A 26,846-nucleotide genomic window follows, 5' to 3' on the forward strand; every position below is an offset into this window, starting at 1 on the left:
TCAGGGAGCCAATCGGGACGCTTGAATGTATCAGCAGCGCACGGAGTATGACATGTGACCGTGGATGGCGTGCTGTAGTTTCCTGAAAAATACAGTGGTTAGGACACTATGGCCGTTCAGTGACTGCCAGTTTTAATTTAACGTTTAATATAATGTTTTTGCCTCCATTATCGTGCAGATATGCCAATCATCGGAAGCAGAAATGGTTCAGGCATCATCTAACCTGCTGCAAGATTTAGTAACTGGGTAAATGTGTTGAAAGCTATCAAAGTATGCCCTATCCCCCCTCCATTTAATTTCTAAAAGCTGGTGCAGTAATGACACCCAAACACTGTTTATTGCCTCAATAGCATTAGTGGCTTGCGACCACGCAATGGATGTTTGAGGTGAGCCGACGACCGAACTGATGTGTAAGTACCTTGCCAATGTCGGTGTTTGAGGGATTACCTCCATCTAGTGTTGAAGTAAAATATAACAGTTTGTAGATGGTTCTTTTTTACAGTGATAGGCATTTAGCTACGTTTAGCTGTAGGTACATCATATTGAGAACTTGAACGACACGTGCTTTTTCACAAATAGGCTATTAGGCTATAATAGGCAAGGTAGTCTATAGTTCTTTACACGATTTACTCTATATTTAATTGATTTTGCATTTTAAATACACATTCCAAAATGACATATTCTAAGTACGCTACACAGCCAGTATTTCCATGCTTATACCATACCATACCATCATACAAAATACAAATAAATCCACTACTAGCAGTACTATAATACTACGGTTACCATCAAAAATAATTGTTATTATTTCATTTCCACAGAAAGTAGAAGGAGAAACTTTTTTGGAGGTACACAGTACATCATTGCGTTGATAGATGTAATGCCATGATCTGTAGTTATATTTATATCTTTTGTTTGTTTGTCCAGTGCAGACTGCAATGTTGCATATGTTCGCCAGGATGATTAATTCTATGTTAATCTGCTCTGCCAAGGAGTATGAAGACAGAAACTAAATCGATGACACAGACACAACTGCCAACCATATCTCAACCACAGTGAGCAAATATAAACATTCAAGCTCTGCAACACAGATTAGAGACAAATAAATTGGGCAAAGATCCTTCTCAAAGTACTATTTGCTTCGCAGATACAGGAAACACTGATAGTAATCTTATTTTTTTCTGGACTCCCTGTGGTCTACTATAAGGGTACGTCATCTCCTCTCCCTCTGTCCCATTTTTGCTCTCACCTGTTGATGGAGTTAGCGCTGCTGCTTCCACTGCCCATGTTGCCGTCTCACTGGCTGCTGCAACCTCTGCCTGGAGCCACTCCACTCCAGTACCTGAGGCCAATGGACATACCTGTCCAGGTGAGGGACAGATCTGCAGTCCAGTCAGCCTGAACACTGGCCAAGCCCCTAGCTGTCAGTCAGTATTAATGGCTGCTAACCCCTGGGCCACGAGGTACAGTAAGACACTGTGGGAATATGCTCAGATAAATCTCAGAGATGAGATAATGCTTCTGAATCTATTATTACTGCATGAATAAGGCAACTCTTACCTATGAATAAAAGAGGGAAAACAATCAAACAGCAAAGGTAAAAAACACTCTATTAAGGCACACACAGAAGAACTAAAATAGCACAATTACATATTGATGAGGTTATGATCATAACACAATACAGAAAAACAGAAGGACACAATACATGTATAATAGCAATAATGGTAATCATTTAATGATAGTCAATATAAAAAAGAATGTTCTTCTCCTTCCATAGTAGTGGGAGGGAATATTTGAGGAGCTCATTTCCCAAAATGAGACATTACAATTTCTCAATGTAACACATACTCTCATTGTGCAAAATAAAACAAGGCTAATTCAAGACAAATGACATTTTGACTTAGGGTACTGGTTGTCAAGTATTGAATTTTACTCTACTGTTGGTAAAGTGTGTTCTCAGCTGACCAAATACTATTTATTACTATTTAATACTTATTTTTTATTTTAGAGAGACTTAACAGTTCATTTCTTTCACAAAAAAGATAGATGTTGTAATTCAGAAAGTTTGTTGCAATCTGCATTTTTAGCTGCATCCAGAAAAAAATATATACTGACTGTTGTTGTACAGTGAAGGAGAGTTGCACCATAAGTGGAAGATGGGGGATTGTTCTAGGAATACTACTGTAGTGAGCTCTTCAGTTGAACCTGTAACACCTATAACCTCACCTCATCCCCCACACACCTCACATTAAAGAAGTGCCAGGCAGTCTAACAGTGGTTGACAAAGCTACTATGGCATGATGCCTGAGTGTTTGCCCATACTTATTGTGCCATCAGAGTCTATACCCTTTAGTTTGCCCAATGTGTGCCATATTAAACCACAGCCAGACATTGAGCAGACAGTTGGCCTAACACCTGCCCATTGTTCAGGTCAGTTCTTAAATAGATACATTGAGATAATGAGGGTAAAGACTGATTAGCTCAGAGTCCTAATGGCCAGTCTCACACATGCACACAATGACACACTGTATCATAGATAGAGCAGATGTGATTTTTTTTGTAATGTTATATTAACCTTTGAAGATGTTACTGAAATATAACAATTGCTATTGTTTATATTATTTCACTCTTAGATCATTGAAACGTATAGTTGCATCTATACAGCATGCAGATCAGCTTAAGTGTAAAGCACAAATGTAGCATAAAGTGCTTTATTTCTTTTTTGTCTTTTTGAATACATTTAAACAAGACATGAAAGCACTACTGTCTGCCAGAAGCTGCTTCAAAAAGCATCATTGCACAGTAATAGACACTTATGCAACCACACACACACACACACACACACACACACCACACATGAACACACAGGCAGACGCATATGAGCAGAGCCTTTCTTCCTCCATTTTTACCCACCAATTTCTCAGCAGCAGTGCAGTCAGCTGCAGGTCACATGACTGGCTTGCCTGGTCTCACTGAGCATGCTCAGACTCCTCAGTGTTGTCAGGCAAAATATAAGACAGCAGTGGGAGAAGAGATCTGCAATAGATAAACACACAGACTAACACACACACCAACTGGATTGCTCGCAGACGCACACCACAAGCGGCGGGAGACAGACGAGACAGAGAATTGGGGGATTCGTGGCTCTGGTTCGTCTAATATGTTATTTTAATAGGCTTATTGTCATCTATCATTTCAGTGGAAAACAGCCGCCGAGAGAGAGAGAACGGCAGGTGTGCCCTTTAAGAGGGGGAGCAGCTGAGGCAAGGACAGCATCTCGGTCTCCATCCTCTGTGGAGGTAAGTGTGGATGGATGGGGTGGGGGTGCAGAGCGTGGGGGGATGGGAAAATCTGCCTGAGTGCATGAGTGTTTGTGTTAAATATTATTAAATATTATCAGAAGGAGGAATGGGGATGGTGGATGTGTGGGTGGGGGCGGGGGTGGGGGGATTCTGTTTGTCGGCGGCTCTATTGGTATGTGAGACGACAGAGGCTGTGGGAATGGCGGGGTGTGGGGGCGGTGTAGGGGTGTAGATGCTAGCAGGGTTGAGGACATGGCAGGGCAGCTGATGTCTGAAAGGATGTTTTAGACAAGAAAGGAGCCAAACTGTAACAGGAAAGATGAGAGATATCCAAAATCAGGAAGAGAGAAGCACAGTATAATAATTATTTTGTGTAGAAATGTAGATAATGGCACAATCTAAGGTAGAGAGAGAGAGTGCAGCAAACAAAAAGAAAATGAAGAATTGGTGTTCATTTAATTATTTTGACCTTATAGCATAGATGCTTTCATGGTTTTGTAAAGGCAGTCGGTTCTGCAGTGCCAATTTATGTTGCCATCCAGTCTTTGTTTGCAAATGCCTCAGGATTCATTCCTGATAAATATTAGGCATTCTTTATTTTTTCTTTATTATTATTTTTTGGCTTGATGTGCACTAGGCCATTCACATTTTAATTTGTATTCTGATGCTGCAGCGTGAAATATGCAACTCTGCATCTGCAGCTTCACGTCTTGTTAAAGAGACGCCATGCTCCTTGTTTACATGTCTGACACAAAAGATGAGGGGCTGCTAAGAAATACACTGTAGCCTACTAGCTGCCTTTGTTATATCAGTAGTGGTGTCCTTCGTCTGATTTTATCTCTAAATCCGGACCATATAAAATTCAAGATATTTCCTTTCTCACCATGACATCTGTGAATATTCCTTTCGGTAGCCATTCTTTTATTGTGTTAAATTCTTGAGAAATATCTTTGATTTTATACTAAGCATCCTGTGGCCACAATGTACTCTCCTTATGCTAAACACAGAAACTACGTGGCATTTCAAAGATTTACTTCCATTTATTTGCAGGGCAAATAAAAAAAAAGTCCAACAGTGCCCTGACATCAGCAGATGTGCTGTTTTTGCTGTGTGTTTGTAAAGGTGTGCCAACCTTTGCCTCGGTATTATAGATGAAGCTCCTGGAAAACAAAACAAAACAAAGAAAGTGAGACATCCTGGGTACTGAACGTATAGCATATATCTCCCACACGTTCCCCCTACGGAGATTAATGCCATTCTGAAATGAGGCAGAGATGGCTGGCTGTTGCTAGGATACATGGCAAGGTGAAATGCAGACCATTTAAAGAAAAGAAGAGGAGTGCACGGTTTACAAAGCATGGCATCACTGGCGATGGTCTCTTTGTTTCGTGTTTTCTTCCATTACTGAATTTGAATTTCTATCTCTTCAAGGTGCAGTTCTGAGGGGTGCCAGAAAGAGAGGGGGTCAGTCAAAACACTCCGGTTTTCTGTTCTCGTTCCTTCCACCTGGAAACAGGCTGCAATGGCTGGCACTATTCAAAGGCCTAAACCTGTCTGAGTGAGCCCTATGAACAGCAGACCAAATGGTAAGACAGCTAGGATCCTATTGGTGTAATCCCTGCATACGATTAAGCTGTGTCATCCAAATTATGCTTTTTGTTTAAGATTTAGAAAGTGATTAGTAAAAGTAAATAAAATGAAATGGCATTGCCGTGGCTAGTCACAGAAGTCCGGACTTTCCACAGGCACTTAAATATTGTATTAACTTAATCTAAGTATATTAAATAAATGCTGCAGGTTTATGCAAAAGGACATCCGGGCTTCAGGCTTTGCCGGAAATGACAAGACACGGTTATTTATATACAAAAGATAGATATTTTTATGAACGCACTCCTTTTAATTGTCATTTGAGTATTCTTTTTGAAGGTTAAATTCAGAGAATATCAAGTCTTTTGGAAATAAATCATGCCTCTTCGTCTTTCTCTTTGAGATGCTATATAAAGCAGTGTTTTGAAGCCCTTGAATGTGAGGCTAAATAAGGAGATGTGAGAAAGGATGTGACATGAAAGGATGAAAGAAAGAGGCTGCATCCTCTTTCCACTCCACTATAATGGCCTTTTCACAATGTGTGGGCCCACAGGATATCAAAGGCCAGTGTTGGACAGACGAGGAGTCGGATGGGGAGAACGAGTCGGAACAGTTCCTGTATGGCATTCAGGTACAGCAGAGGGTATTACTGTTCCACAGTAAATCTATATATACAGTATATCTATATATTTAATCTGCTGTTTGTGAGGATACTGACATTTTGTTTTCTGATACTAGTCAGGATTATCATCTTTTTTAAATTGATGGTGGTGCCAAACAATAAGTCAGGGTTCACCAAAAGCATTTGGAATAAGTATTTTGTGGATTATCACTATTCAGACCAAATATCACGGCAGTGTGGTGAATAGTTGTTGAGATATTTTGCCCTCATAGTACAGAACAGATCGACCAACTGACTGACATTTCCATCCTAATGCCTCACTGCTAGTAGGACAAACATTTTGTTTAATCTAAAGCAGGATATTCTATTAAACTATAATGCATTTGCCAATTTTGAGGTCCTGGGCTTAGTCTCAGTTTTTCCAAACTGACAATAGCAAAGATGGCATTTACCAGTACAATACAGATTCAGTACTATCACCCTATGCAACCTCTAGTATCAATCCCAAGCAACAGTGTAAAATTAATTTCCGTGGCCATACTTTAATGTATCATCGCATCTTGTAAAGTTCAACACTTCCATATAAGATCTTAATCTCTTAGTTGTGCTTTTTAACTGTTATCTTTCAAATCTTGTGATTGAAATGTAAATCCAGTCTGGGACTAAAAGCTCATTTCTATGCAGTCAGAGAACATGAAAGCAGCGCAGTGAAGATAAGGATGAAAGTGTGGGATCTGTTCTGCACACTGAGAGCTGAGGAGATGAGAGTCTGACTTCAAGTCTAGACACCAGGAACACTTAAGACAAACTTAGGTCAACTATTATTATTAATACTAGAAAGTGCTATTTATGGAGGATACCAAATGCGCTGAGGTAACCACGCAACATATTAAATGACAGCATGTTAAACAATCACTGAAAATTACAAAGAAATATCATTTGTAATGTAAAAAAATACCTCCTAATGTTTGACACTAGCTATACCTATTAGCTATACCCTCGAGATGGGTGGGGGCAGGTGTGGTGTTTCCTGAGGGGGGAGGGCCGTGTGGTTGTCCTCTTGCCCATCTCTCACAGGCATATTAAAGAAGGGGTGGGGGTGGGGGGGGGGTAAAGGCTGTTGTTTGTAGTTCATGTTTGATTTAAAGGAGAATAAAGAAATTAAGTAAAATAATAATAAGATGGGCCGGGCAATGTTAGCAGCTACCATGAGTACACTTTAATGAGAAGAAGAGCACATTTTTGATTGTAATCTTAAATGAAACTGCAATATTCGAAATCTCCTCAGTTGATTTCTTGCCTCAAAATCTTTTAGAAGTGAATTTGGTGATGAAATAACATCCAAAAATTGTAAGGAAAAACCAAGTTCGTAATATGCATAGTAAATTAGTATGCAACTTCAAATACAGCCATTGTTATTGCCTACAGTTTTAGAAATGTACATATGATTTCCTGAACATTTTTTTTTGTTGTTCATTTCTCTTTCTCTCAAACCTCATGTCTTATTTTATTGCAAATATGAAATGTGTTTGATGTTGGATCAAAGCTACGAAATGCTGACAGAATGAAACAAACCATGTTGAACTGGACTTCCTAATTCCTGAAAAGCAAATTCTGAGGTCTTAGAGCCGGGATCTAATTTCATGGTGTGCAAATACCATGAGAACCTTGTCTGGAGTTTGACTGAAAAGATGAAAGATTGAAGAAGAAGCTCAGCTGATTTGATTTGATTCAAAAAATATTTACAGTTGTAACACCTGAACACTACCTTCTGTGATTGGAAAAACAGTTAAAATAGCTAAAATTAGTAGATAAATGTTTGAAAAAAGTAAACTAAAAGTAATACATAAAGGGTCGAAATCGGAAAAAGTAACAAATTAACAATTCAAATAGATTTATGTAATGGATAAAAAGTTTAAATAGTTAGCTTAAAAAAATAGATAAATGTTTGAAATTGACAGCTAAAAGTAATGAATCAAAGTTTAAAATAGTTAGCTGGTGGTGTCAATGAAGAGAACTTGACCGGGCTTAAGGCCTGGACATGCTTGCTTTTAACTACGCGCTCACGTACACAAGCCACGCGTATCCTGGTTTCTTCTGGAATGTAGGTTGTGCACGTCTCCAGACATTAACGCTACGCATCCGGGAGATGCAATTCAGCACATAAACGTGGGTGCAGTATGTCGATCAAACAGGCAGGTCAGCAGCAATCTACTGTTCCACACACCAGCCCAGGTGGTGGAGGATATGTAGTTGGTTTTCCAACTGCTATTAAACACAAAAGAAGAAGGTGAGCAGCATACTTAAAAAATTCGTTGCGATTCATGGCGGGATGCTTACAATAAAACTCCTGGAGCTAGTCTGCAATTACCGAGATTGTTATGATGTCTCATTAAAATCACAACTTCCTCGAGTGTCGCTATGTTTGCTTTGTTTACGATGTGCAAATTCTGAGGTTGTCAAGGAAGATAATCCGGTGTCAGCAAGGGATGATCCGGCCCTGATCTGCCCCCTACACTACACGCAAAGTACGCAGGCAAGTATGTGAACAATGCCGTTTGCGTCGCCGACGCCTCTACGCCGACGCATTGTTAAAAAGCAAGTATGTTGGGGGCTTTAGGGGTCAGACAAAAAGGAGCACATAAATGCACCATGAGCCACTGGTTGCAATTGGCAACACTCACCACTAGATGCCACTAAAACTTACCCACTGAACTTTTAATGCATTGCTTGTTACAGGGGAGCTGTGCTGCCGACCTGTACCGCCACCCTCAACTGGATGCAGATATTGAAGCAGTAAAAGACATCTACACTGACAGTGCTGTCTCTGTTAGGTACAACACACACACACACACACACACACACACAGACACACGCCCACCCTTATGGGGCGACTGTGAATCCCCGGCTTGGGCAAGACCCCAAAATGCCCTGTATGAATGTGTGTGAATGTTAGTTTCTGTTTGAGCACTTAGGCTCAGTGTATGAATGTGTGTGAATGGTGAATGCAGATGTAGTGTAAAAGTGCTTTGAGTGGTCAAAAAGACTAGAAGCACAGAGCACTTACACACGCACACATGAAATATTTTGAAAAAAACCAAGTGGTGCTATTATTCTGTGTGCCTGCACTTCTTAATTTGCCACACGCTGTATATTAAGTACAAATTTTTATCAGGGTCTGTCTGGCAAAATAGGAAAAACATCTCTTATTTTTCTCCCTTAAGGGACAGTCAGTTGAAAGTGTTTGAACTTTATGCATCCCATTACTTGTGATAAATTCACTATATCTGTTGTTGTTTCTCTGAACAGGGAGTATGGGACTATTGATGATGTGGACATTGATCTTCATATTAACATCGGTTTCTTAGATGTGAGTTTGCATTCTTCTTTCTCTGCACACACCACCTCCTCCGTCTTTGCCCATTACTATTCTAACTTTGACATTTTGCCAAGTAACACATCATTGATAATACATTGTATGCTCATAATATATTTATGTAATGAAAAATGGCCCTAATTAGGATGCTAACTCTGTATATTTGTGTGTATGTGTGTATGTGTGTGTGTCTGACTCAGGAGGAGGTTGCGACAGCTTGGAAAGTTATCAGAACAGAGCCCATTATTCTGAGACTGCGCTTTTCTCTTTCTCAGTACCTCGATGGACCTGGTGAGTAAAGATGTCAGTGTGGATGTTGGTTTTCTGGGAGGGACTTTAGGTATTTGTGCCACTCACTGAGCGTAGGAGGTGAGTACAATATGTGCTATACAAGAGGGAGAGTGAAAGAAAGAGTGTGTGTGTATCTTTGCACTGTGTAATAATGTTAGTCATCTTTACTCAGAGCCGTCAGTAGAAGTGTTCCAGCCCTCCAATAAAGAAGGCTTCAGCCTGGGCCTGCAGCTTAAAAAGTAAGCCATGTGATCTGTTCTATTTAGCATCTATAATTTTTTATAGTGAACTTTTGCATAATGGATTTCATAAACTAACCTAATTTCGCAAAACCAAAATTTAAACCAACTAAAATTACAAATAGATGCATAAGGCATAAAAATGTAATTGTAGTCTTTAGTCTTGGTAATCTTATGGTTGACTAATCAACTCACACAAAATAATAATGCACACTGATAATTTAAAGAGCCAGGTTCACTCACATTTCTTTGTGCTTGACTCTCCATCTTTGTACTATGGCAGGATCCTGAGCACATTCACCTCACAGCAGTGGAAGCACCTCAGTAATGAGTTCCTCAAGGCCCAGCAGGAGAAGAGGCACAGCTGGTTCAAAGCTGGAGGAACCATCAAGAAGTTCCGCGCCGGGCTCAGCATCTTCTCCCCCATACCCAAGTAGGTCTCTCTCTCTCTCTCTCTCTCTCTCTCTCTCACCTCTCTCTCTCTCACCTCTCTCTCTCTCACCTCTCACACATGCCCATGTTTTACATTTTAGGCAACATTTGTTTTCAATTCATTGTAAAATCAATATGCCTGTTCTACTGTGAATGTGTTGCTTAGTTTGTATGATGACACTGTTTTATTGGTTGTTCTTATATATTTCTAAACACTTGTGTGTGTGCAATCACTCAAGGAGAAAAACACAGATTTACTTACCTGAAGTGCAGAAAACAATTAGGCAATTTTAGTGTTAGTTGGCAGAACATCTACAGTTTGTTGTTGGAATGTTTCCATGTAGATTTTTAATAAATATTAAAAAAGGGCAAAGTTCAGTTGTCACAAAGGTTCTCAGGAAATATCTTAAGGCTGTATCTGGTCCCAAAACCTACTTAACACCTCTTTGTGGAGACACAAACAGAGACGATGTCGATAATGCCTCTAATGTCTTCTGTGTCTATTCTTCTGTGAAGCAGGAGACAAGGGTGAAATGTTCTCCATCTGGTCAACAAACTAAAGAGCTGTAAAGATAGAGGTAGAAATGCTTTTTGACGGTTTGTCTGTAAAAGATGAACTGTAGCAAAGAAGACAAGCAGGGGAAAGGAAGCTCTGACACTGCAAGTTGCAGATTGACTGAAATTCAAAATTTGACACACTCAACCAATTTCCCCAAGGGGGAAGTACTCTTCTCTGCCTGTCTTTCTCCAGGATGCTTTGACAGTTATGGGTGCACAGGGATTGAATCCCAGCCCACTTGATGGAGGTCAGCTTCACTAACTACTAGGCTGTCTTGACATCCTCACAACTTGTCAGGAGTCTCATGTCAAGAATGTACATGGATGATGTACTGAGAGTGATAGTGGAAGTGAACGCAGCTTCTTGTATATTAACAGTTAGTGACTTGAGCTACTGCCCAAACAGATTTCTGTTGTCTGTGCTAGTATAATATTTTAAGTGAAGTGTGAGTGACTACCAATGGCACTGTTACCATACAAGATTACAGCTGAGGAGATGTTGAAAATGATATTATTGATAAATAAGGATTTATTCAAAGAACCATTACAGTTATGAGTAAAATGTCTGATTTGGCCTTTAAAGCCAAACCCTTTCTGCTTTGAAGCCAACCCCTCCACTATGTAACTTTAACAAAGCCGTGGAGTGCGACAATGTTGGCATTTTGTTATTGTAGAAAAATAGTTCATGAAGTGATGTGTATGTATTGTGTCTTGCTATTTTCTAGGTCTCCAAGTTTCCCTCTGATCCAAGACACAGTTTTAAAAGGGAAGCTGAGCGTCCCTGAGCTGAGAGTGACCCGCCTGATGAACCGCTCCATCTCATGTACCATGAAGAACCCTAAAGGAGAGCTCTTCAGCTATCCACCAAACAGTCAGGTCAGTGGCAGTCTTGGCAAAGACCTCCCACTTATTTGTTTGTAATGTCTCTCACTCACATGTGAAGTTGTCGTCACAGTGTTTTTGTCACAACTCTGTGGCTCACATTCACTTGTAACAATGCCAATGTAGAAACTCATGATCTTATGACAATGAGTTTAAAATCATCCACAAAAAGTGCTGTTTTGAAGGCGCACTGTATATTGTTCTGTTCTGTTTTCTGTGATCCACTCTGACCCTCTTCTCAGTCACCCGCCACCTGCACTTGTTCCCACCTGAGCCTTTCCTTACCCCTACCGTGACATGGCTGGTGCGCCGTTTCCCATAATGCTTTGTCTTCACTTGACTCATCAGACTGTGGCTGTCCCGGCGGCCAGGGCCCCAGCGCAGATTACCACGAGGCAGCTGATTGAATTGTTTTTCTCATCCCAGGCGGGCGGCCACTGCAAGAACATCCCCACCTTGGAGTATGGCTTCTTAGTGCAGGTTAGACCTCAGGGAGATATGAGTCTACTTAACAAGGCACTTACTGTATGTACTGTGTCCTTTGGGAGTCTTTTCCGCAGTCCAAAAACAATGACAATTTATTTAATCAGGAAAAAGTCTGTTGAGCAGTTATATAGCGATACAATAATTCATTCACTGTGATTGTTTATGAGTACAGCATATAAGAATAGTAGTTTGAGCAATTTTTAAATGCCTTCACAAAACTTTATTAACACTAAGTTCCGGTACATACAGTTTGTATATAAGCAACAATAAAGGGCCACCTTACAATCTGTTTGGATGTGAGGGGCCTATTACTTCATCTGTTTATGTGGGAGATTGTGTATCTGCTCGCACCTGGCAGTGACAAGGAGAGGGGCCCACAGTGCATTGTTGTAATAGGACCTTGTTCAGGCAGCCAAAATTGCAGAACAAAATCATAGCTTTTTGACAGTTCTGCCGCCGAACTAGTCTTTATTCCTTTATATGGCAGTGCTGGAGGTGGGAGTGGTAACTCTGGGACACCACTGTGCTTTTCTCCAAACAGATAATGAAGTACTCAGAGCAGAGGATCCCCACGCTCAACGAGTACTGCGTGGTGTGTGACGAACAGCACGTCTTTCAGAATGGATCCATGCTGAAGGTATCAGAGACGAGGAAGACAAACACACAGTAGAGATTTATAAACCATTCCATATTGGTTCAAAACAAAAAAGAAAAGTTGTAAACGACATGTATGTGATGTTTCCTCTCTCTATTAGTGATATGGTCCTGTAAATGGATTTTGCACAGTTGTTGTTGTGAGGGAGCAGGACAAAGAGTGAGAAAGAGAGTGTGTGTCAGTATGTGCGTGCATGAGTGTGTAGATGTAGTACACATTGAGGTAAATGTATTTTCATCTCTCTTTGTCTGTGTGTGTGTGTGTGTGTGTGTTTATATAGCCGGCTGTGTGCACCAGGGAGCTGTGTGTGTTCTCCTTCTACACTCTGGGTGTGATGTCCGGAGCTGCAGAGGAAGTGGCCACCGGAGCAGAGGTAACAATACCACCACAGTATATGATATAATTTGGATTATTTGTATTTTTTCCTGCAATTATTTATTTTTAAGTTATTATTCCCCCAAAATTCCCTTTGGAATTTAGATCCAAAGAATACAAAGCTAACATATAAGAAAAACAAAACACAAACGTCAGACACTGACACATTCACAGAGTGAAGTGAAGTTAAATTCTAATTTATTTGTAGTTTATACATGTTTCTGGAACTGAGCCAGGCTCTTCTGTCGCATTACACTGAGTCAAGGGAAGCATCCCAATGTGTCGATAACAGCATCTTATACCGGTATAAAACATAAGTGTAAATTCCCTCTCTCTCCAGGTGGTGGACTTACTTGTGGCTATGTGTCGAGCTGCTCTTGAGTCTCCCCGTAAGAGCATCATCTTTGAGCCCTACCCATCAGTCGTTGACCCCAATGACCCCAAGACTCTGGCCTTCAACCCAAAGGTCAGCATCCTCACAACTGGGATTGTGGTTACTAACTAAATCAGAACACAAATTTAATTCCAAGATGACACATACATCTATCAAACACAACACCTATTTTATTAAAACTACTGCTGCTGTCAGAACAAAACCAGAAAATATTGTAGTTATTCACAAGCACACAATTCACAAATGCATGAAGTCATGTAACAGGAATGCAGTAAATATATTTAAATCTGTATCTTTGAAGCATCATTTATTTATTTCATTTTACAAAAAATGGATAGGAATAATTTAGAAATAGTAATATTTTTATCATACTTTTACCTGTACATGTGATTTTAGATGTCTGTATGTTGTTCCCTCTCTCATTGCATACAATGGATGTTTGGCTCAACCGATGAACACAGAAGAAGAATTATGAGAGACTGCAGAAAGCATTGGACAGCGTCATGTCCATTCGGGAAATGACCCAGGTACAAGAAGGAGGTTGGGGGGATAAGGAAAGAGCCACAGGGAATTAAGGCTTCAGTTAGGCTTGAGGTCTAATGTTTAAGATATTAGCTAAAATGTTTTAGTTTCTATAACATCATCACTCTGTGTCCACCCCATGACTGGACATGTCCATTACACAGACCTGTATTTTCTCTTCCACTCTTCAATTAAAACCCCACTCTTCATTGTCTCTTGCTTGATTACCCAACACTTGCTCATTTGGCTTTGGAAAAAATGTGAAAGAACAAAAAACAAACTGAAAACAACACACACTTGTGTGGATTTTTCCAGGGCTCATATCTAGAGATCAAGAAACAGATGGACAAACTTGACCCTTTGGCCCATCCCCTGCTACAGTGGTGAGTGGAGAGGATTGTCCGAAAATGGGTTTACTCTGCTTTCCATGTTAACAGGATCTGATTTAATTTCAAATAATATACAGTACAACTCAGAGCATATCAAACTTTCCATGTTTGGTAAATGATCATAGACAACACAATAATGAGCCAATAGGTCTTTTTCATGGAAGACATTTTGACATGTCACAGTGGGTGTGGTTCAAGCAAAGTGGTAGCACAATGGTGGATACTTCAAATTCTGTTAGGCACACATTTTTATTTATTTTTTGTCTTTCTGCAGGATTATTTCCAGTAACAGGTCTCATATCGTCAAGCTGCCTCTGAGTAGGGTAGGGAACCAGAATGACATCCCGTCAAGTGTCATATATCAAATCAGTTTCTTAATGCTACATTATGTGATGCCTCATACTCATTCTCTATCTGTCTGTTTGTCTCTCTCTTGCTCTCACTTGTCCCTTATGATCTCATTGTACTAGCAACTGAAATTCATGCACACCTCCCACCAGTTCCTGCTGCTCAGCAGCCCCCCGGCTAAGGAGGCTCGTTTTCGCACTGCCAAGAAGCTATACGGCAGCACCTTCGCCTTCCAGTGAGTCCACTTTGTTCCTCTTATTAGCTAAAACAGCAGTCATACAATCAAAACTCTGTTTTCATTGAATTACTAGCTTATAGCTCCAAAGAGTTAAAATCATGTAGGCTGTTATAAGAATCAGAAAAGAATTTGTAGTTATGTTGAGCTTGTGGCGTTTGGGCAAATATAACGTCAGAAATCAGTTGCTGTAAATAATTGAACTCAAATCCACCATAGTCACAGAAATGCATGCATAATTTAGCATTTCAGCAGTACACTCTGTCAAACATGAACAAGTCTCGGTGACGCCTGGTCATTATGTTGCGGATGGAGGAGCCACTCTAGCAGATTTTTATGGAACCATAACAAACAGAGCAGTGGCCATTCTTTTGGACAGAGAAACCACCTTGCTAAGCCAGCACATGGAGCCAGCAATATCTGTGAGATAGAGATTTGTACTGTAGCAGATGGGGCTTTGCTGAATATTTTAGATACACACGGCCCATCTGGGCAATCGCAGAGTACAACCAACTCATGAGCAGTGCTAACAGTCTCTCTTTATGCTGGTTAATACTACAAATTTAATCATTCTCAACAGTAGACGCCAAATTAGTATGTCAGCTTGGTTGCCATTATTTGATATTGATATAAATAGAAACAGACAAAATATAAATACATGTTCAGAGTCAGTTAAAGACAGTCTGCGAGATTTAGAAGGGAATCCGTAAACAGCTGATAAGTGAAAGTAAGAATTTTTCCCTGTTTATTTTTTGACCGTGGGAACAAGAACTCAGTACTGCTTCAAAACTAGTTAAAAATAACAGCACTCATGACACTTCTGTGACCGTTGTGTTTTATTTAAGACACTCTAGATACCTATAATAAGAGATGTATTCAAATAACCCATCCTGTACTGAAAGACAGCAGTGATGGCTTTTCAGCTTTGATCTTCATCTTTTAATATTTTTTTTTGTTTTAAATGATGTACATGTGAAGAACTGTGATGATGTAACTGATTGTCCCAAAATGTCCTTGTACAAACTGTATAAATAGATGACTACAGTAGCTCAACCATGGTTTGCAGAAGCAGAGTGCTTGAATCTTCTCTCCATGAGTTTTGATTTGTAGGTTTTACAAAATAAAAAAAAAGCTGTAAAGCTATATAATGGATTTTCTAGATTTTTTTTTTCATTCAACTTATGCCATTTTCAAATATAGTAGTAGCAGTAATAATAATAATAATAAATGAAATCACTGGCGACCTGTCCAGGGTGTACCCCGCCTCTCGCCCAATGTCAGCTGGGATTGGCTCCAGCCCCCTGCGACCCGGTACGCAGGATAAGCGGTTGACGATGGATGGATAAATGAAATCATTGTAAATGTCCATTTGATGATCTCTATTAGCAAATCAAAGGTCACAGACAAAATGAACCCCAGTAATATGTATCACAACATTCTTGAACAGCATGGCTGTGGCCACTACACATCAGCAGTTGCACACTGAGATCCACGTTGTTTATATTCACACGGCACTTTGTTTTATGTCTTCTTTCTCATCTCTCCCTCTCTCTACACTTGCTCTAGTGGTTCCCATATAGAGAACTGGCACTCTGTTCTGAGAAATGGACTAGTCAATGCTTCTTATACCAAACTGCAGGTATGTAATCCTGGCAGTTGGCTGGAATTTACGATGCATCTCCTCTCGGACAGTAAACCTGCTCTTAGACAGAGCAGGCTTGCTGTCCGGCTGATTCATTTTTGCAGTTAATGGATGCCAGCTTCCCTTTCGTCAGCTTTGCATTTGGCATTTTAGCGAGCAGGGCACACTGGGAGATTTTCCTGGCCAATGTCGGCTGCTTTTTTGTGTCCTATGCCGGCAGCAGCAGACGGCATGCCTCTTCCCGTTGTGGTACAAAGGGAGGGGGCTGTGGTGTCAGTTGTGATGCCAGGAAGCTGCCTGTGTGCCCTGGTAGGGTTAACCACCTAGAGCACTGAGTAGGTTAGGTCTGAAGCTGAAGGATGCAAAGGACAAGCTCCATGGTAGTGAGTATAGACTTCCTGTGGGTGATTAAGGAGGGCTACCATTAAAGGTCAGTAACTGGCATCACTCATTATCTACTTGGGTCAAGTGGTAGCCTCAAATCATGTAAAGAGTTCATTTAGTTGATACCAGATGGCTACAACTGAGCAAATCAGAACCATAAAGACCGTTTAAAGGCAGAAGCAGAATACTGTACTTTTCTTCCAAATGTATTCTTGTTCTACATTTAAGTCTTCATCTATCTGCATTTTTAAATTGTTCTGCCAAGGTTGGTGTTGCACTTTCTGACCCAGGTCTGCAAAAGATAAATAAATAATAAAACAAGAAAAGAAGTAGTGAGCACTAGAGAGCGCATAATTGTCTCATTTGCACAATACAGACGATAATGACTGCTTGGAGACACACGGACATGTCCTGAAAATAGATGAAACACAATTAAAAATCTGAAATCTCAAGGATCTTTGAAACGTTCACGTCGGCCATGATTGCTCTATCATGCTGATGTGCTTCATTTCTGCCTTCTTTGTTCTCCAACTTTTAGAACTCTCCATCTTTGATCTCGCCTCAGTGCTCGTCTGCCTCCCCTTTTCTCCTTGAGCACTGACACTCCCCTTCCTCTGTCATTGTGTTTCACAGGAGGAGCAGGGCTGCCTCCAGCTCCAGCCATCACACATAACCTCACCTATTGTTCCTTTTCATTTCTTCCAAATGTGCCATGTCCTGACCTCCATCTCATCACATTTATTTACCCAGCTCTAAAGTTGCTCTTTGTTCTTCCGCTCGTTTCTCCTCTGGTTTCACTGTGGCTTGCGAACGCTTGTCCATGTTAGACCCGTGGTCCTTTTGTTTTCCTGATCGTGGGCTTTCTTATGTAGAGGCTCATCATCATTATCTTTACCATCTTTACCTTCAGACCAGTATACATGGTCTCATTATTCATGTTAGCATTGCTTGAAGACTTATTTACTTATTTATTTTTTTCATTATTTATTTTTAACATACATTTCTTTCATACAATTCAACATTATCACACTTACTTCACTGGACTACATTATGTTAAAGAAAAAAACATGTTGGCAGTTTAAAGGTGTGACTGTGTGGATTACAGGAGTTGTCTCAGATCACTGGAATAATAAAACAATTTTTTCTTTCTTTGGCTCTTTGCCATCCGTCTTTGTGTGTGTGTGTGTGTGTGTGTGTGTGTGTGTGTGTGTATGTATGTATGTGTGTATTTAGTATGCTTGGTTGGCGGGGTTTGCCAGGTAAACTGACATAAAACACCTATACATGCTTTCCTGTGATTTAACTACAGTAGGACTGGTATGTATTGCACTGTATGTGTGAGTACAACCGTGTATGTGAGGTTGTCCTGTGCAACTGCTCAGTGACCCTTCCTTCCTTCCTGCTCTTTTCAAATCCAAGCTGCATGGGGCAGCGTATGGAAAGGGCATCTATCTGAGCCCCATCTCCAGCATATCTTTTGGATACTCAGGTAGGAACGGCTCCTTTGTCACCTCTCAGCCCCCTTCTGGCCCCCCTCTCCCTCCTTTTTTTCCCCACCATGTTGACTGAATACGCTTGTGTTTGTAACATGGCCTGTATATCATCCTGGAACACTTCATTTTCACATGTGGGAGCTTTCCATGCTATCCTGTTGTCTTGCTCTGTGTTGTGTGTGCATTTTGGGTGCTGGGCCTTGGGCCTTTTTCTCAGCTTGTGTGCCGCCTACCATACCATACATTATGTTGTGGCTGTGTAAAATGGGGCTGTCAGTGGAGTGTGTGTTACTATGTACTTCGTTGGGTTTTTATATATTTTTGCTCTCTTGGGATGGGAGAGTAGAAGAGCCATTCAGACATTACTTTGCTGTGTCCTTACCTTACTCCCCTTGTGTATTTCTGCTGAAACACAATTTCAGAGGTTGGTTTTGAGGTCCTACTATGGCAGTCTGGTTTTGGTGCTGGTTATGTGGACAGGAGGTCAGCACGTTGCTAAATGGGTCCACCTGTTTGCACTGTTAACAAGCCCCTAAGCAATGGTTTCCCAGTTTTAAGGATGGGAATGGAATTTATTGTTCTAATGGCTGAAAAAAAAACATAAGTTGCTCTCATTATATCCACTTGACTGGCACAATTTTCAGAATGAATGATACTTTCTAAAGCAAACAGTTTTGATAATAAAAAATGGTTACAATACTGGATGTATTGTTCAGTAGCATTTTGGAATAGTAACCTTCATATGAAGGGTGGCACTGTGGGTAATCATTTCTCTGTACAAGGAGTTCACGAGTTCTGGAGGAAGGTTTTTCACAGCTTGAGTGACTCGAAGTAAGGTCATTCTCACTCTGGGTTTTTTTGCTCTCTGTTTCTTGCAGGAATGGGGAAAGGACAGCACCGCATGCCCACCAAAGATGAACTGGTGCAGCGATACAACCGCATGAACACCATACCACAGGTGAGGGACTGGGCATATTACAAATGAGGGCTGTTGCTCAAAAGGCAGAACATATTTTGGAATGTTTTTTTTATACTAAGTTCAAATGTTTCTTACAATCACAATGCCCTTTTTCTGACTATTACACTAGCTACAGTTTCAGTATTTGTAATTATTAAACTTAAAACAGTCCTGTGGATACCATCATTAGGTTGGTTAGATCTCTGGATTTACTGTAGCAGCTCAGAAACTTAACCGTTGTGTCTTTTTTGAATAGAGCCGTCCAATACAATCAAGGTTTCTTCAGAGTCGAAATCTGAACTGCATCGCACTGTGTGAAGGTAATAACAATACATACATACATACATACATACATAATACACAAGCTGAGATACCGGTAATTATGAATCATTGCCATTAGCCTATTCAATAAATATACTTTGACGTGTATCTGCCTCTAAATGAATACACATTTAAGTAGAAAAACAAAATGTAAAAAGTTACATTATAATGTTAATTACCTAATACACACTTTTTAGCAGTCTTTCATTTTGTCCAATTTGAAAACTATTCACAAAAGAAAAGCTGAACAGGAATAAAATGCCATAAAGTTAGTTTTTAATTTGAATAAAACTAGGTAATGTGACTAGTGTATTAATTTGCAATTATACTCAAAAGTCATAGCAATTATCATAATATGATGATGATCATCATCTTCATAATAGGAGAAAACTATTGAAAATAAATCGAAGGCATAAAGTGCATCAGTTAGGATAATAACTGAGCTTACGCCCTTAACTTACACTACCTCTGCAACCAGTTTTAATAATAGAATAACAAGAAAGTACATTAAATATAAACCACCCATTTCTAAGTTTCTACTTTTGATGAAACATGCTTCTCTCTTTTAAACAGTTATCACATCTAAAGATCTTCAGAAACATGGTAACATCTGGGTGTGTCCAGTGTCTGATCACGTCTGTACCCGCTTCTTTTTTGTGTAAGTATTCCCAACTCCTTAATCATTTCCACAGAAATACCAAAAGAGCTTCTATAGCAGCCAGACAGCAAATATTTATATCAACATAACTGTATAGTTCATCACTCAGGTTGCTTATTTTACCTTCTAAACTGTACATGATGAAGGTGATTTAATGAAGAATATATGCTGCAGTTGTCACCACAACACTCATTATTTAAAATCAGTGAATAAATTGATGGTTGAGTGGTGCTACCACTCCACTAATGGTCACAGCCTTTGATCATAATGTTAAAACTGTAAAACATGGCATCCACGCTGCCTGCTGATGTTAGAGATAGAGTCCAACCTTTGGACACATTCACTAGATGGCTATTATCCACTGTCCACTGCTGTCTCCTGAGTTAGATATTACATCTGAGATGGCCTGCAATTAAATTTAAATCACAGCTAAATAGAATTCAATTCTGAACTTGTGCTGAGTGTATGGCTGTCAGCTTGAAAAAATGGTTGATATGGTTAGAATAACGAGTAGTTGTGCTAGACGTAACAATGCCTCCTCTAAATAATTCACCTAGACAAGAACAACTGAATTATATATGGAAAGATTACTTTTCTATCACTGCTATTAAGTCTTGTGAGGAATAAACTTAAATTATTCATCTTTAACCTGGGCCCTTATACCACCAAGTAGAGGCAGCATGCAACAGAAAAAGTGAGGTAGTGAGCAAGAGAGGATGATTAAATCTTAGCAGCTATTGATGAAAGGATGAAAAGAAACCAATGTCAACTCATCTATGTGTATGTGTAGGTATGAGGATGGCCAAGTAGGAGATGCCAACATCAACACCCAGGAGCCTAAGGTGCAGAAGGAGATCATGCGTGTGATTGGGACCCAGATCTACTCCAGCTAATGGAGGTTCTCCATACGTCTCTCTGGCAGAGGCACACAGGCAGGCAGACAGCGAATGTTTGGGCAAGCTGACCTCAGTCCTGATATTGAAGGCTGAGGGAGCACATTATTTCTGAAGTCGTTTTGTTCTGGTCCTCTCATTTTCCTCTGTCTCCTTTGTTCCTTATCTCCGAGTGGTTACACATTCCATGTTCATTTAACCTTCAGCTAGGTTTAGCCTGGTTAAATTCAGTCTGCTTTTCTCAGTACATGTCGCTTTCTAACAGAACCGTAACACACTGAAGAAAAAAGGAAGTAGTCACTGGTATGGCTATCCATTCTTGCTGCACTTTTACTGATCCTTTGGACTAATTATCTCTATTTATCATTTCTCTTTGAGAATATCCAGTAAAAAACATAATCATTCCAAATGATAATTAGATCCCTTTGTGGCTAATAAGTAATGGATTTACATGCACATAGAAGTTTGTTCTCTTACCAGGTTTGCAAAGGCATTATCTTCAATCTGTTTATTTAATATTCTTTGAGTAATGACATGCATTAAGGTCTGTGACATGGTTATCTGAGGAGCAAGCGCTGCTTTGTCATTTTGTCCTATTTCTGTAGATGAAGCTCCTAGAATCCAATAAGCGAGGTGTAGCTTGAACTCAAGTTGCATACACTATAGGCACTTTGTTTTATGAAATGTAAAAATCAAGCCGTTAACAGTATAGTATTATGATTTTTAATTACATTTTTAATTAAAATGGTTTTGATTGAGGACGCACTTTCAAAATTTCACTGTCCCCAGTTGTCAAACAAACAGGAATAAATTTTAAAAAAGGAAAAAAAAGAAAAGATCTTTGTCTGACTGCACAGAAGTGTAACATGAGCAAGTCAGCAACAAGGGTCATACATTGTCCTTACAGCTCTGTTTAATAATATTTTTGGTATTGACATTTAATAAAAGTATGCTCTGTAACACAGAAGGGCTTGTATTACTACTCATCCCACTGAGAATGAACACCCAAGTCTACAGCTTTTCACGCTTTCAGGTGCTTTTAATTAAGTCTTTTGATTTGCCTAGGCTAGCTTCTGTTCTAGCCTTCACTTCTCAATAAGCTTTTTAGTATTCCTTACATTTGCCTGTCTGAAAAGCTGAAACATGGTACAGGAGTATTTTGTTCATATAAGAAAAATGGGTATCTACCACTATACTTACTAGAAATGTTTGAGCAGCTTGATGTTTTGACAACGATAAAACAGGTAATATTTTGTCATATTTATCAACTACAGCAGGTTTTAAATCGCCATCTATGTTAAAGACTCATGAGATCTGTAGTTCTTGACTGCAAACAAAATAATTGTGTTTCAAGGCACAGTTGCTGTGAGTTTGGTTTGGTGTCTCTCTGCTCCCTAGTTGGCTTATTGCATAATCGAAGATACATCAGGCAAAAACCTTGAATGGGTCAAATTGAAGCTGTGAGGTTTATCCCTCAACAACAGCAACATAGATACAGTACAGCGATGAAATTAAATATATATATGAACCTCCTATGTCTCTAGCTGAAATTAAAAACGGTGGATTGGATTTAATCTGTGGACATGTTATATGTGTTGCCTATGTTCTATGTTCAAAAAACTACCACAATCTGTAGTCATCACTTTTTCTTGAAGTGGTGGATATCTCATTCTTAAATGAATCTCTTTGTGTATGCACTACACTTTACATTGGATCCACAACCTACAAAATCCACTGTACAGAAAATCATGGACAATTTTACCAAACTATCTACGGACAGTATCCAGTCCAGGTGCGCTCACATCGTGTGCGCCCCTGCTTAATGGACACTGGATGTTGTAGACCTGCATTAATGTGCAATTCTGTGGTTTCACCTTGGAGAATGGCAACCTTGTATAGCTAATCAAGTTTATCAGTCATGTACTGTATGTATGTATGGTCGTGTGGGTTTGTATTTTCTTGACATTATACTAGACATTGCACTTATTCAACGTTTGCCTAAACTGGAGAAATGGACTGTCCTCGGACCTGCAGTAGATGGAGGAAAAGGAGGAATAAAAAGTATTTATGGAGTCAGCAAGACTATAATATCCAACATCCTAACCATGTCTGTATGGGGGTTTTCAGCATCTCCTGGAACTAAAAATCCTGACTACTGACTAAGAATGGACTTGAAAGAGAGCGAAAGGACGTTGGAGACCTTGTTGAAATGTATTGCCCAGAAAGCAGTGGACATGTACAGCTTACTCATTGTTTTGCGGGACCGTGCTAATAGCTGATGCCTGTTTTTGCCAAGAGGTTTGACCTGAGAGTCTCTCTGAGAATCAATTTTCTGGCCGTGTGTCTATGGTGAGTAATGTTTTCAAAGATGATGTTGACGACAATGATGGTGATTATGATGATGAAAGGTGACAATGGAGGAGGAAAAAAAAGAATAAAGCCTGATTTTGCACAGTTTTACACACAGTCTCCTTTTCTTTGATGTCTCTGCGGATAATTTTGCGACCGTTAAATAGAGACTCGTCTATTGTGGCTGAGGCTTTGTGCCTGCATTTTGGGCAGAAGGGGGCACCATTACTCCACCAACATATACATGGACACCTGTGTATTTGAAGTCTACCCTGAAGATCAAACCAGACTTGTATTTCATATTCATAACTCTCACATTTAATTACTTGAAAAAGTTCATGCAATAATAGGTTTAGTATAATGTTTTGTGTAATGTGTGTAAAATTTCCTCTTACGTTCGTCTGGAGATATAAATCAATTATCTGCAATCAGCTCTTCTATTCATAGAGCCATAAAAAAAACTGATTGAAAAAGCTAAATGCTACCCCTGAAAAAAAGAAAAATGGGATGAACTATTATCCAAATAATACAATATATGTACTGCTATTACCACATGAATTGTTAATATACATACCCAAATGGCAACTTTAAGGAGAGTTTTAGAGATAACTGCTGAAGTGAATATAACATCTGAATTGTCCTTAAATGACTTGGTGTCAGATTGAGTAAATAAATATGCATGAGATTGAGCAATATTGTTAAATAATAATAATAAAAGTAAATTAAAGAAACATAACACCACAATCCTTAAGCATAGGACTGTCCACATTCAAACATGTTTTCCTTTCATGAGTTATTGATTTGAGTTTTGCAGGAAGTGGTGCAGGGTAGACCATTATACTGGCATGTACTACAGTACAGGCTTCCTAAAACATCTAGATGTTTTCAGTTTATTGCATCTCAAATTCATTCAAGTTTACAATGATTTCTTCAAATCTAATCTCTGCTGGCTAAATATGGCAGGGTGCCTCAAAGAGAGCAGATCACTAGTAGCCTAGTTGTTGACCAGCCAATTGCTTGCTCTGCCCTCCCTCCCTCTGCCTCTCTTTCTCTCTCTCTCTCTCTCTCTCTCTCTCTCTCTGTGACCACAGAAAGCTCTCTTCTTTCAAACCAGCTGAACACATCTCACCGCTACTCCGCGGCAGAAGTCCAGTCTGATGGCTGTTTTGGCACAGGAGGCCCTGTATGTGTACGACAAGTGCTGGGTGTGTAGAGAGTGGGCATAATCATGGGGAAGCTGAAGCACTCATGGACCCTCGAAAGGCACTTTATGTATGTTTTTGTGGCTAGTGGTAATTGGGCCCCTCCCTTTGTGAGCTGACCCATTTGACAGGGCCTGTGGATGGGCCCTTGTACTGATATCTGTATGTGACTAGCAGATGATGTGTATGGTTCACGTGTTACTATGATCTCTGAAACCTGGCCCTCATGTTGGACACGGTCCCCTGGTTTGGCTTTGTCCCCCATTACCAAAGCCAGCTGGCTGGTGGCACACAATTGCACATCGCTTGGATCCAACTAGGGCTTTTCTTTGTGTACTTCAATCATCCACCACTGAGGGGAGCTCTGGTATTATTGTACTTTGCCGTGTTTCAACTTCTTTCTTTGCATACTTAACACACACACACAGACACGAATACAGGTAAACACATACTACACAGTGGTTGTTTGGTCAGATAAAGGAGTAGTGACGGGAGGGCAGAGGGTCACTGACGGTGTCTGGCCCTCTGTGGAAGCGACTGCTCCCAATCTCCCTCTCTCCTGCCTCCGTAATAAGTGTGACCGTTTGATTTCTGCACAAAAGGAGCAATTACAGGGAGTTGTTTAATCACCCACACTTTTATTGAGCTTGGGGTCTTTTAGCTTGCAGCTCAGGCCCCCGTCGTCGGCAGCAGCGGGCGACAGGAGTGACAGAGAAGGTCGGTGGTTTAACAGGGCGCGAAGGGGTCTCGTTTGAGTTAAGACTTCGCAGGCTACTCTGCACGCTGCGGAGGCCCCCGGGACAGAGACAAAGAGGTAGACGAGAACAGAAGACAGCCTGGCCAGCCAGGCAGAGAGATAGATGGACTTAACGGAGAGACAGAGACTAAAGGGCAGAGTTTGGGGGACACATCAGAATCACTTTTAACGCCAAGTAGGATAAATGTGCAGGAATTTCTCTTGGTTGTGTTTGCGTAGAGATAGGGCAACAATTTATGCAGTGAGTCAAAACAAAAGAGGTATTCAGGTACATGACAGTTGCACTTGTTGAGGAGGAGGGGTGGTGAATTCCCAGGAGTTCAACAGAGCTGGTGTCTAGTAATCTAGAGAAAGGTGCTTGAAATAAGCTTCAGTATGAACAAAGCACAGACATGGGCTAATTCTGGACTTGTGTGGACATTGTGAGAGCGGGGATGGCATACAAAAATGTTTTTTTTTTTAACAAAGAGAGAGAAGAAAAACAACAGAATTCGATTTTCCTACTTTACAGTCAGCCCAGAGCCCCAGTAAGCCCAAACTCCCATTCAAAACAGCACCAAGCACTGTCAGTGTCAGTGCTTTTTATTGAATTTTCAGCCTGGGTGTTACTCTATATTTGTGTGCATGCGGAGTGCCTCCTCCTCCTTCTCCCTGGATATGAATGATGGAGTACAAGTCCTTGTCTAGTCCCTCAGTGATGGCAGGGATGGTGATGTGAGGTGAAGAAGGCGAATGGGGGTGGCGATGGATGGGAGCTGATGGTGGCAGTGTTTGGGGGAGAAAGGGGGTGATTGTTTTAAAGTTGCACAAACAGGGCAAGAACAGCACCACTGTGTGGTGAGCAGGGGGAGGCAGGTGTGGGTTGGGGGTGGAAGGTGGAGAATAAGATAGGGTAGAAGAGATAGAGAGCAGAAGAGGATGAGAGGGAGGAAGGGACTACACCATCGCTGCTCATAAAGCCAACAGCTGTGTGGGTAATGTTTTGTGACACCGAGCCTCTCCGAGCCCTTCTGTTTCCCAGAGAGCTAGGAGACGCCATATTCGGTCGTCACAAATGGCTCTGTCATTCACCCCCTAAGTCTTAATTATCGCTCCTGGTTTTTTGGCCACGTTTTGCTCAGGCGTATGGATCCATCTGCACGCTGTATAATTCCACTCCGCAATTTACAAGTGGCATTTATTACAATGGCCTCCGCGGCATCTCCTCTTTAACACCAGCAGCCCTTTCCAGAAAGACGAAGGGGAACAAAAGAGCAGTGCAATCTGGCAGCAACAGTGCCCACCCTCAGTTCCCTCAAATCTCTCTCTTGTCTTTTTTTTTTTCCATCTGTACCCTTCCTCTCTGTACGACTATCTCTCTCCACCCCCGTATTACCACTTTTTCCGCTTCTATTTATGTGTGTGTGTTTGTGTGTGTGTGTTTTTTCCCTTTGTTATTAATTTAATTTTTATGGGATTCACAGTACTCGCACAAACCGCCCCCTATCTGCCTCGAA

The 26,846-nt window shown here is 40.5% G+C and overlaps 1 protein-coding gene across 8 annotated transcripts; it reads left to right on the forward strand.

Annotated features, from left to right (window-relative positions):
- Positions 1-127: 127 nt before the first annotated feature.
- Positions 128-23,502, forward strand: LOC119889800 (protein mono-ADP-ribosyltransferase PARP6). 8 transcript variants are annotated; one of them, XM_038700620.1, is made up of 26 exons: positions 128-246; positions 351-410; positions 1,266-1,369; positions 3,200-3,299; positions 4,734-4,888; positions 5,443-5,520; positions 8,251-8,345; positions 8,821-8,881; positions 9,088-9,178; positions 9,351-9,417; positions 9,701-9,850; positions 11,133-11,283; positions 11,638-11,769; positions 12,317-12,412; positions 12,711-12,803; positions 13,146-13,271; positions 13,661-13,726; positions 14,037-14,104; positions 14,385-14,433; positions 14,581-14,693; positions 16,260-16,332; positions 18,139-18,208; positions 19,091-19,170; positions 19,427-19,490; positions 20,065-20,149; positions 20,940-23,502. In XM_038700620.1, the coding sequence occupies exons 5-26, from the start codon at positions 4,886-4,888 to the stop codon at positions 21,040-21,042; spliced, it is 1,914 nt and encodes a 637-aa protein (XP_038556548.1). In that variant the 5' UTR covers positions 128-246; positions 351-410; positions 1,266-1,369; positions 3,200-3,299; positions 4,734-4,885; the 3' UTR covers positions 21,043-23,502. The 8 variants fall into 8 exon arrangements, 7 of the variants coding, with proteins under 7 accessions (XP_038556548.1, XP_038556550.1, XP_038556551.1 ...); XM_038700622.1 differs by lacking the exons at positions 128-246; positions 351-410 and having other exon boundaries at positions 669-1,369; XM_038700623.1 differs by lacking the exons at positions 128-246; positions 351-410; positions 1,266-1,369 and adding an exon at positions 1,393-1,463.
- Positions 23,503-26,846: the final 3,344 nt, after the last annotated feature.

The sequence above is a fragment of the Micropterus salmoides genome, unplaced genomic scaffold (assembly GCF_014851395.1).
Source record: "Micropterus salmoides isolate LMB-PRFRI ecotype aquatic unplaced genomic scaffold, ASM1485139v1 Ms_hic_scaffold_6, whole genome shotgun sequence".
Classification (NCBI taxonomy): Eukaryota; Metazoa; Chordata; class Actinopteri; order Centrarchiformes; family Centrarchidae; genus Micropterus; species Micropterus salmoides.